Source organism: Pelophylax lessonae, assembly GCF_965119305.1.
Source record: "Pelophylax lessonae genome assembly, chromosome: 6".
NCBI lineage: Eukaryota > Metazoa > Chordata > Amphibia > Anura > Ranidae > Pelophylax > Pelophylax lessonae.
The window spans coordinates 38,357,515-38,369,925 of record NC_138773.1 but is presented as its reverse complement, the minus strand read 5'-3'; the positions used below and the strand labels follow the sequence as shown (position 1 = coordinate 38,369,925).

Sequence of the window (12,411 nt, the reverse complement as noted above, 5' to 3'; positions counted from 1 at the left end):
AGTTTGTTAATAAAAGGCTGCTATGGCCATTTAACTCCAGCTTGTGGTCGGTTATTTATAAGGGGTAAAAGGAGCGATGGTAAGAGCAGTATGTGGACAAATCATCTTTAATACCCTAGTCATGGCCAGTAATGGTGACCACAACAGTGAACCACAATGTAACCACAATCTTACTACTTTCTGCTGTACTCTGTTTCCTCTTTTCTCATGCAGAGAGACAAAAAGATCTGCATGATGAGTAAAAATGTATTAACCTTTTGGCTTTTTTTTATAGATTTTTTTTTTTTATCATCACATAGCACAAAAAGTCCCCTATATGATGATGATCTTTTTGACAGGTTCTCCTAAATAAAACTGAAATCAACTGAAGGACCCTGAATGTCTCACCTATCCTCCAATGCAGTGTATATCGCATGGCATTAGCTTCTTCCCCAGCCATACAGGCCAGGGAAAGTGAAAGGGGGACCCGGAAGTGACGCTTTACATGTCGCTTCCGTGTCAGCAAGAAGAAGGGGCAGGACACCGAAAGGATGTTTGCTTGGCCCCCTCCCCTCTATATGGCGGCACCCACCATGCCAGTCCCTGGCAGGGCCACTGATAGGAGGGTCCTACAGGAGGCCTGGGCATACAGAGGGGGGCCTGGACAGCGGGGGGGAATTGGCCTGGCGGGATGAGAGGACAATTACAGAACAATGTACTGTGTCTCTCCCTCCACCAGCTGAAAGACGGTTTCTCCCCCTTTCAGCTGCTGGAAGAAGAGAGACAGATACAGTGCATTGTTTTGTAATTTTCCTCCCATCCTGCTGCACTGATCCCCCTCTCTGGGGTGCCCGAATCTGATTCGCCCAGTGTGCTCAGGCCCCCCCACAGTGCTGCCGGCTCCCCATTCCCACTCCCATCGGCTGATGGAGAGTGGGGAAAGGGGCCGGTAAATAGGTCATTCCTATTCAAAATTGTGAAACAGTGAGCGATCGGTACTGAACTGAATAAATTTGTCCATTCATAAGTTTATGAATGAACAGAAGCCTCTGTGTCCTATTCACTCATTCTTTCCCATTCATTTTCACAGAAACTGAGGCTGCAGGGAAATGGACTGGGGAATCTGTCCTCAGTCCCTTTCTCTATTTTAAAGGTAAGTCCCCGTTCACACTGGGGCGACCTGTGAGGCAACCTGGTCGCCTCACAGGTCGCCGTAGGTCGCCTTCCATAGGGAAGCTGCGGACCCGCTCTAATAGGAGCGGCACAAGTCGCTCCGACTTAGAAAAAGGGTCCGGAGCTTCTTTGGGGCGACCCAGAGCGACCGTCATAGACTTCAATGTTATGAAGTCTGTGCCCGCCGCTCCGAGGTCGTGGCGCGCTGCTCGCACCGCGACCTCGGAGGTCGCCCCTGGAAGTCGGATTGCCCCAGTGTGAACGGGGCCTTAGATGTCAGGGGTCTGTTTAGACTAATCATATTTTCACAACAACATTGTAAAAAATAAATGTAAAAAATAAATAAAAAAAAAAAAAGTAAAAAATTAATTAAAATAATTTTTTAAATTGTTAAAAGTTTAAAAATTGTAATTTTTGTAATTTGAGGGGTCTGTCAGGAGGGCTATACAGGGCCCCGTGATTTCTGATTGCAGCCCTGGTCCCTGGCATGCCATTCGGAACATTGAACCAGGGTCGTAAAAGGGTTAAGATAGTGTCAGGATAATAAAGCAGACCATGCACTACTGCCTTCCCCCTGACATCTGTTTGCAGGGAGTGACATATCATCTCTTCCATGAATCATTATATCAGCTAACTTTCCCCACCACAGGTTTTGCTTAATATTCTGGCATGGGGGTAGGGGGGGGGTCCATGAAAAGAGAAAGTGGACCATGAATTTTTGGTGCATGGTCCACATTTAAAAAACAAAGAAAAAAGAAAACAATACTCCTCCATGGTTCCACTGTATGTAGGAATGTAATCAACCTCTCTTGTTCACTCCTGAGATGGACTATGGGATTTGTAGTGTGCACAGAGCAGTGTACATGACCACAATTACCATGCTCCGCACATTCCAAACAAACACATTTTTGCTGGGACAGTCCCTGGAAATAGGAGCCTATCCAAAGGAATTTATATTGTCCCTGGAAGCGCCTGTTAATCGGGCTGCCCATAAATGTTATGCAGAAGTAGTGCAGCTGAATGGGAGAATTCTTCCAACTCTGCTACTGCGGCCTTAAGTTTGAAATTCCCTTTTTAATTTTCTGTAATTCTCTCTCTATATTGAGTAGACTCTATAATCTGATAAGTAGGCGAGATTAATTATGCAGAGTGGGCGGGGCTTCAGGGAAGTGGGTGTGGTAATTGATAGCTGTGCTGAAAAGTGTCCCTGGAAATTTTTTTTAAATGTTGGCAACTATACAGCACTGCTTTACTTTACATGAAGCTGCGCAGCCATGCGACACTGTACCCCATAAAAACAACAAATGTAAAAAAAAAAAAAGAATATATATATATATATATATATATATAATATATATATATTTTTTTTTTACTCTCTGCTATAAAACATCCAATAGAAAAATATTGAAAATCTAATTTTTTCAGAAATTTAGGCCAATATGTAATCTGCTACATGTTTTTGGTAACAAAAAATTCCCAATAAGTATATATTGATTGGTTTGTGCAAAAGTTATAGCGTCTACGTGGGATATATTACTAGAATTTTTTTCTAATACTAATAATAGCGGCAATCAGCGATTTATAGCAGGACTGCAATAAATGACACTTTTACTACTGTGAGACCAGTGACACTAATACAGTGATCAGTGCTAAAAATATACACTGTCACTGTACTTTTGACACTGGCTGGGAAGGGGGTAAACATCTAGGGCGAACAAAGAGGTAAATGTGTACCTAGCCAGTGTTTATGTATGTACTATGTGGTGCTTTCACTAAGGGAGGTGCTGGATTTTATTCCGTGCTTTGCAGGTAAACAAAATCCAGCACATCCCCACTGACAGGACAGAGCTCTGTATTGTGTACATACATAGATCTCTATCCAGTGTGTCTCCCTGCCGATCAGAGGGTGCTGGTGGACATCCATTGGCTGGCATCCACTGATTGGCCTCCTGCTGCTCCAAAATCAAATTTCTAACCAGAATTATAATCACGTATGGCCAGCTTTAGAGCTAAATGCAGTAATTTATTAACCTCTTGAAAGCTTACCCCATTATCTGTAAGGGAGCATAAACAAATATCATTGATCTCATCCAATAGGAATAGTCGATCTAAAGCTGAACCACAGATTCAGTCTATATGCCACACACGTGGAAGTGAATTTTGGTTGATAGCCAAGATCTGATCATAACTTACTGATCGCTTCACTGTTTCCATCATGTACAGTAATCTCCTAATCTGATCGATCAAATTATGACCATATTCATGATCAAAGTATCTCAGTGTAGCTGATCAATGCAAAAAGATCAAAAATATTCCACCCTTGCTGACTGACTCGGTTGTATTGAATCTGATTTAAATTGAGTCTACATCAATCTAAGGGGAAGTTATGGGGATTCGATGGATTGCGGAGTTGATCGTTTTCTTCAGACAGCACATGGATCTGATAATAAAATCAAAGCCTGTTTGGCCACCATTAGGTCCACGTCACATCATAGTTGCCAACATTTGAAAAAAGTTTCCAGGGACACTTTGCAGCACAGCTATCAGATACTTACCACACCCACTTCCATGAAGCTCCACCCACTCCTCATAATTAGTCTCTGCCTACTTATCATCAGATTATAGGGTCTACTCAATAAAGAGAGAATTACAGGAAATTGAAAAGGGAATTTAAAACTTAAAGCAGAGTTCCACCCAAAAGTGGAACTTCAGCTCATTTGCTTCCTCCTTCCCTCCGGTGCCACATTTGGCACTTTTCAGGGAGGGGGGAGGGGGGAATGGGTACGTGTTTTTGACAGGTACCCTTCCCCACATCTGGGAGATGGCGCCGCGGCGCTGTCCCTCGGACGTTTGGCCCCCTCCTCCTCCCCCGCCGCCGAGGCAATCCGTCTGCGCAGCACGCTTCACGCATGCGCTTTAGGGACCCGCCTGTGAAGCTGCAAAGCTTCACTGCCGGGTTTCCTCACCAGCAATGGCGGCGGCAGCACCCAACAGCCGATGGAAACATCTTTTGTATGGTCACACCTGAGCACATTAGACACTTTATTCAGATGTCATGTTACCAGATATTTTTGCACTTAAGATCTTTGCTTTCATCCTACCTACCTTCATGTCTGTGAATGTGTATTCACTCTCCAGGGGTACTTCTCTGCTCTGCTGTGGCGGCCGGCTCTGGCACGGTGCTGCCGAGAACGAGCGCCTTCGATTTAAAAATTACGCCAGGCGGCGCCATTACGTAACTGTGCATGCGCCCGCCCGGCTGAGCTTTCCCGAGCCTGGCAGGCATCGGAACGGTGCATGCGCAGTTACGATGTTGACCCGCAACCTTTTTTTTCACAGGCACCAGCTGCCCATAACTGCATTTGCAGGCAACTCGATTAACGGGTGCTTGTCGGGACAATGTAAATTACCCAGGACAGGCTCCTATTTGCCGAGACTGTCATGGCAAAAATGGGACAGTTGGCAAGTATGGTCACATTAGCGATCCTGCCGCTGGCAACAAATTGCAAAATTCTGGGTAGAAAGGACCAAGACAACCTGGCTTCCTCCAAATAAATACCTTCTCCCAGCATGATCAGCAACCCGTATGATTGGCTGAGAAAAGTATACATATCCTTAATCTAGACTCACTGTAATTCATCACACTAATGCCAAAGGTAACAGTGCCACCTATTGAAAAAATGGAGAAACCACAGCTAAACCAGGCTTAGGAGGCAAATCCAATGATCACAAAGACTACAAATTAGCCAGGCTAGCAACCACCTAACACAGCTTAATTAATTAGCATTAGCAGGCAGATCGATTAACGGGCGCTTGTCGGGACAATGTAAATTACCCGGGACAGGCTCCTATTTCCCGAGACTGTCACGGCAAAAATGGGACAGTTGGCAAATTGTCTGCTCCTGCACCGTCACTTCTTCACTGGCTGAGCCAATAGGGTGTCACTCCAAACCTGTTCACTCACTGGCGGCGAGCGAGATTCTGCAGCATTTCATCCAAAAAGGAAGGGAGAAGTCTCTCTACTGATCCTGTTGCTGGTGATTATACCGGCCTTACATTGAGACTATTTTTTTCAGTTTTTTTCCCTATCTGTGTCCCCATTGAGGAGATTCCCCTTCACTTCCTGTGTCATAGCCAAGACAGGAAATCTCTTCAGTGTGGTGCCCCCCCAACCTCCAGAGGCCTGGTGGTGACGCCCCAGAGACAGGGAGGGCCGACATTCCTCCTCAGGGTGCAGGTTACCAGGCATGGTGGGTGGTGTACAAGATATAAAGATGGGTGCCAGTCACTTTTATGCTTGAACAAAGAGAAGTATATTTCTCACAACAGGAAAAATGTGGGCGAGAGGGGTAGGGCACAGGACACCCTTAGTCAAAAACAGTGGATCGGCAGACTCCTTACACAAAAAAATGTAGAGAAGGTATACAATAGTAGAGAAAAAGAGCCTTTAAGCTGGAACCAGCAATCTGTACTTTGTAGCATACGCTGTCACCTATAGCAACAATATTCAACTCACAGCATTGTACGAAATTCTCTTGGATGAGTTCTATCTTGAAGTTTTCCCAGCCACTTCATAGACCCGGCTCATGAAGAGTCACCTATGGTACTTCCTCACAATTCCATCCTTCTCAGTATTGCCTCCAGGTAGTGAGCAGGCTTTCCCTTGCAAAGCCTTGAGCATATGGCTAGGCCTCAGGATTTAGGCCTACCCAGCAGCAGCTGTTCCTCACACACCCACCCAGACAGCAGTCTGGGTAGAAAGGACCAAGACCACCTGACTTCCTCCAAATAAACACCTTCTCCCAGCATGCTCAGTGACCCGTATGATTGGCTGAGAAAAGTATACATATCCATAACCTAGACTCACTGTAATTCATCACACTAATGCCAAAGGTAACAGTGCCAACTATTGACAAAATGGAGAAACCACAGCTAAACCAGGCTTAGGAGGGAAATCCAATGATCACAAAGACTACAAATTAGCCAGGCTAGCTACCACCTAGCACAGCTAAATTTATTAGCAGCCCTGTTTAGGACAAGAGAGCTACACTAGTATAAGGGAATTCCTGGAAATAGTTTCCCCATTGGAGGATTTCCACTCTCATCCTTTGCTTGTGACAACCCAAAATTTGTGATTTTCTTTTAATTTTACTCTCAGTAATAACGGTAAACCGGACAGATAGAGAGAGGGAATCTCCCTAAAGGGGGCACTGACAGCAATAAAAACAGATAGGTGTTTCCTCTCCATTCTATGCAAAACGAAAAAAAAAAAAAATTGCCTTTAGTTATACTTTCACTCTGATTGACTCAAAACAGAAACCAAAAAGAAGAAAGCCAGCAAATTTTTACCACCAGCACAGACTTCCTGCACGTGATTTATCTCATGTGAGTGTATTTTAATGGTTAAAATTACCCAAGAATCTCTGAAACAATCAACTATTGAAGGATAAGGCCTTGTTCGCCTCTAGCGATTTAGATTTGCTGGCAGAATTGGCGCAAAGCATGCAACGCTTGTTTGGGTGGAATTTCCCAACTGCGTTATAGCTGAAAGATGGCTAAAGCATGGCTTTCCAGTTCTGGGAGGATGTCCATGGAGGTCCTCCCACGTGCGCACGTCCCCTAAGGTCCATATCAGGCACGCTCTTTTACCCCTGTGTCCAAAGCAGCAGGGACGCTATAAAAAAAAGGTTATTATTTGTTTGATTTTTTTTTTTTTTGTACTCTCTTTAATTCATTATTAGTCTTTTAATCAGCTTTATTGCTATCACAAGGGATGAACAACATTCTTTGTGATAGCATGGGCCATGGCATGTACTCTTTACTGAGTAATCTGGGATCTTTAGACCCCAGATCTCTCCTCTGCCCTTAAAAGCATCAGATCAAACCAAGATCAGTTTGATCAGATGCTTTCCCGAGCCAGTAATGGTTGGTTTACATCTTGGCGAAACCAGAAGTCACTAAATACTAATTTTTTCCAGTTTCTTAGACCACACAGATGATCGGGGATGCACCAGTGGGAAGGAGGAGCCTGGGAAGGCAGGGAGGAGGCATCATCCCAGTGTAACCTGTAAGGTGGTAACAATCATTTATAATATGCCTTGTGTCACAATTTTATATGCCATATATATATATATATATATATATATATTTTTTTTTATTTGCTATTTTTTCCCATGAAAGTGGAGTTACCCTTTTAGCTCAGTTAGGTTTTGGCCGGACTTCCGCTGTAAGTTAATTTTTCGGAAGTTGTTAGCAGGTCGGTTTTTATGGTGGAACAGACTCTGTATGTCCCTTCTGCCGACTAGAATCTTTTTCCCAATTCTTTACTCATGGTAGCACATGGCATGTTAATATACAATCCCAGTACATGACAGATGTCAGGAGTAAGCGATGGGTCAAATTAACTTCCCTTCACATCATCCCTGCTGACTCCAGACCCTGAAGAAGACCAATTGGGTGATTTAAAAAGCAGAGATGTAGCCTGGTCACCTAACTCAGTTTGATCAAATCGTATTTAAACTGTTACTAAACCCACAACAGTGGGTAATCGCAGTAAAGCATGCTTGTTATACTCACTGTGGAACCTAAGGGGTTAATTCTGGGCATGTGTAAAAAGTGTGTTTGATCTTGTCTTCTCTGATCCTCCCCTTCTTCCACTATCCCTAATCCATCTCCTGATAGAACAGAGCCTTGGGGGCACTCTGCACATGCTTAGTTTGGTGTGTATTGCTAGAGAGTTTTTTTTTTTCTTGGGAGAGTGCATGTGATCAGCACAGGGCCAATCAACACTGTCCAGACAGAGGGTCAAGGGTGCTGTAGCCTCAAAGGACAGTCAGAGGAGAATGAAAACTCCTCCTACAGTACAAGCTTTAAGCAGACACTGATAGAAGTCACAAGGCTGCTATATACTGCTGATGAGAAAAGGTACTTAGCAGTTTAAATATACTAAAATAAGGGCTTTTTTTTTTCAGTGGGAATGTAGGGCAACACAGTTCCAGCACCTCCAGGGGTGTGGGATGTGCTGGAGATTGTCTATTGATGCTGGCTACTGGGGGATCTATTGTCACTGGTAGGGATCTGTTTTTGTGTTAGTCTATTGTTGGTGGTAGGGGATCTATTGTTGCTGGGGGTCTTATGTTGCTGGTAGGGATCTACAGTTAAGGGAGTGGTCTATTGTTTCTGGCTGCTAGAAGGTCTATTGACCTATTGCTGGAGGGTCTATTGGGAGATCTGTTGTTGCTGCTGAGGGGGGTTTAATGTTGCTGGAGGGGATCATTTATTTCTGGGCGTGGTATTTTGTTGTGGGTGGTCCATTGCTGCTGTGTGAGAGTCTATTGTTGTGTGGGGTCTATTGTTGCTGGGGTAGGATCCATTGTTGCTGTGTGTGTGTGGGGGTCGGGGGGGTTCTATTGTTCTGTGAGGGATCTATTGTTGCTGGGGTTGGGACTATTGTTGTGGGTGGTCCATTGTTGCTGTGTGGGGGTCTATTGTTGTGTGTGGTCTATTGTTGCTGGGATGGGATCCATTGTTGCTGTGTGGGGGTCTATTGTTGTGTTTGGTCTATTGTTGCTGGGATGGGATCCATTGTTGCTGTGCGCGGAGTCTATTGTTCTGTGAGGGATCTATTGTTGCTGGGGTTGGGTCTATTGTTGTGTGGGGTCTATTGTTGCTGGGGTGCAATCCATTGTAAGCTCTAACGAGCAGGGCCCTCTGATTCCTTTTGTTCCAAATTGTAGTGTAACGGTAATGTCTGCCTTCATTTTGTTAAGCGCTGCGTAAACTGTTGGCGCTATATAAATCCTGTATAATAATAATAATTGTTGCTGCAGGGGATCTATTTTTGCTGGGTTGGAGTCCATTGTTGTGTGGGGATCTATTGTTGCTGGCTGCAGGGGATCTATTTTATTGCTATACTTGTTATCAATAACAAATTCCATACAAATTATTTAGCACCACAAAATGATACTTGGTTCTGTATTCTCTAAAAGGGGTGACCCTAGGAGGTGGGTAGGGGGTGAAACCAAGGGACGGTGCTCGGAGGTGGGTGGGGGGCATAGACAAGAATCAGAAGAGGGGGGTTCCTGCACCTATTCTCTGAGAAAAAAAGCCCTGATTAAAATAATTAAATTTCCATGTTCCGTGTACTGTGGGAGATCATATATAGTGAATGCTGAGTCCTGGGTTTAGTAATATGTTTAATTGGGTTGACATTACGCCGTGAAGTTATGCCTATTTGATTGTTTGCCAATCTGATTATTTTGATGGCATGGCACGTGGATTGGATAATACAATCAAAGCCTGTTGGAGTAGCTCTCAGTTGCACTTTAGGAAAGTTTACAACACAGGACTGCTTCCTAAAAACTGCAGAGGGACTACAGCTCCCAGCATGTCCTGAACAGCAGGTCATGTCCTTCTAGCTCTGCAGTACATAGAAAGCGGGAAAACCTGTTTTCAAGTACAGTGTTACTACATCAATCACTAACAACCCGGGGCAAATGAGATGAATCAGGCTCGTCATACTCCGTGTATATATTCTACAACACATGATCCCATACGATGCACATGACGCTGACCCCCATAGTATCTATCCATTATATATCTGTATTTATATAGATATTTACCAACCAGCAATTGAAATCTGATAATTAGCATTTGTTTGAATAGAGGAGGCCCAACACAGCAATCTCTACAGAAGACAGCAATACACAACATGCTCAGTGATCCCTACCAATAGATAACACGTTATATAAAGATTCCTTATTCTAGTAATAAAGATTCTACTTACACATCTGCCATAAAAGGATCAGGAACAACACCTTAACGGCGGACATTTTCTGGGATTTGGGCGTAGTGCGAAGTTCAAGGAGTGTGTGTTATTTTCACTTTCATTTTGCAGACATTAGTATGAGAGGAAGGAGGGGTGAGGAGGACATCTGCTGTTCACATCCACTAGGAGCAGGAAGCATGGATAACAGATATCCATGATGAATAAAGACCAGCCTGTGCACACAGGACCAGGCTTACTGAGAGGAGTATTTTGTCACGTTTTCCCCTTAACCCCTTCATGACAGAAGGTAAAACAAATCCTAACGCCTGGATGCAGTTCTGCAACATCGGCATGTGATAGTGAGGCGTTTACCCCGAAGGATTCACTGTTTTCTCAAGTCCCCTGTTCCCAGAGCCCACGACTCTGTAATTAGCAATAGCACCACTGTCTCTGACACACCCAGGTTGATACTGAAGAAGATTGATGCCAAAAAAAGAACAAAGGGTCCATCAAGTCTGCACCGTTTTTTTTTTTCTTTTTTATATATATGCTCAACTACACTGCAGAGTGCATGAGCATCATGGGAAATGTAGTTCCAAAACATTTGGGGTGCCAAGGTTCACCATCACTGGCCTAGATCTTTAATTGCTGTTGACTGACCCACTACCTCTACAGGAAGTCTATTCCAAATATCAACTACTCTTTCAGTAAAACAATGCTTTCTAATACTAGTTTTGAGCTTACGTTCTGCTAGTTTGAAGTCATGACCCCCATGTTCTTGATCTTGACTTCTGGTCGAAGATACTGCCCTCCTGAACCTTTTTCACACCCTTCATGTATTCAAAGGTTGCAATCATGTCCCCCCTTTCCCTTCTTTCCTCCAGATTGTGCATATTAAGTTCCTGAAGTCTCTCCTGATATGTTTTATCCTCCAAACCTTTCACCATTTTTGTTGCCCATCTCTAAACCCATTCTTCTTATCAATATATTTTTGTAAGTTAGGTCTCAAGAACTGGGCACAGTATTCTATGTAAGGTCTAACTAAAGATCTATATAGAGGAATCAGGACCTCCTTCATCCTGCTGGTGACCCTTCTAGTGATAACTAAAGATCTATATTATAGAGGAATCAGGACCTCCTTCATCCTGCTGGCTACCCTACTAGTGATAACTAAAGATCTATATAGAGTAATGAGGACCTCCTTCCTCCTGCTGGTGATCCCTCTAGTCATATAATGAGCTATATAGAAGAATCAGGTCCTCCTTCCTCCTGCTAGTCATCTCTCTAGTAATATAAAGATCTACATAGAGGAATCAGGACCTCCTCCCTCCTGCTGGTGATCCCTCTAGTGATATAAAGATCCATATAGAGTAATCAGGACCTCCTTCCTTCTGCTGGTGATCCCTCTAGGGATATAAAGATCCATATAGAAAAATCAATCATGACCAACTTCCTCCTGCTGGTGATCCCTCCAGTGATATAAAGATCTATATAGAGGAATCAGGACCTTCCTCCTGTCGGCAACCCCTCTATTGATATGACGATCTATATAAGACAAACAGGACGTTCTTCCTCCTGCTGTTGATCCCAATAGTGATATAAATATCTATAAAGAAGAATTAGGACCTCCTTTCTCCTGCTGGTGATCCCTCTAGTGATATAACGATCTATATAGAGGAATCAGGACATCCTTCCTCCTGCTGGTAAACCCTCTAGTGATATAAAGATCTTTACAGAAGGATCAGGACCTCCTTCCTCCTGCCGGTGACCCCTCTAGTGATATAAAGATTCATATAGATGAATCAGGATCTCCTTCCTCCTGCTGGTGATTCCTCTAGTGACATATTGATCTATAAAGAGGAATCAGGACCTCATTCCTCCTGCTGGTGATCTCTCTAATGATAACTAAAGATCTATATAAAGAAATCAGGACCTCCTTCCTCCCATATGTGATCCCTCTAGTGAAAAATAATGATCTATATAAAGAAATCAGGACCTCCTTCCTCCTGGCAGTGACCCCTCTAGTGATATAAAAACCTATATAGAGGAATCAGGACCTCCTTCCTCCTGCTGGTGTGAAGCTCTGGCGAACTCCATGCCCAAGAGGGTTAAGGCAGTGCTGGAAAATAATGGTGGCCACACAAAATATTGACACTTGGGCCCAATTTTGACATTTTCACTTAGGGGTGTACTCACTTTTGTTTCCAGCGGTTTAGAAATGAATGGCTCTGTGTGGAGTTATTTTGAGGGGACAGTAAATTTACACTGTTATACAAGCTGTACACTCACTACTTTACATTGTAGCAAAGTGTCATTTCTTTAGGGCTCTTTCACACGGTCCGCCTCCGTAGGCGGATCCGTGTTGCTCAGCGAGGATCGATCCGCGATCCCCGCTGAGCCGGAGGATGACAGCTCCGTCTCCGCTTGCAGAGCGGAGAGGGAGGTGTCTCAGCCCCCGCTGCCCTCTATGGGGGATCGGATGAGAGCGAACC

The 12,411-nt window shown here is 44.0% G+C and overlaps 1 protein-coding gene across 1 annotated transcript in view; it reads right to left on the bottom strand.

Moving 5' to 3' along the window:
- LOC309558536 (uncharacterized protein) overlaps nt 1–10,135 on the bottom strand; it is a gene marked incomplete at both ends in the record, with an annotated part of 403,568 nt that extends 393,433 nt beyond the window's left edge. Inside the window, 3 exon segments of the mRNA XM_082261615.1 lie at nt 9,938–10,006; nt 10,009–10,051; nt 10,055–10,135. Of these exon segments, the coding sequence (XP_082117741.1) occupies nt 9,938–10,006; nt 10,009–10,051; nt 10,055–10,135 (193 nt within the window).
- Between the last annotated feature and the right edge of the window lie 2,276 nt (nt 10,136–12,411).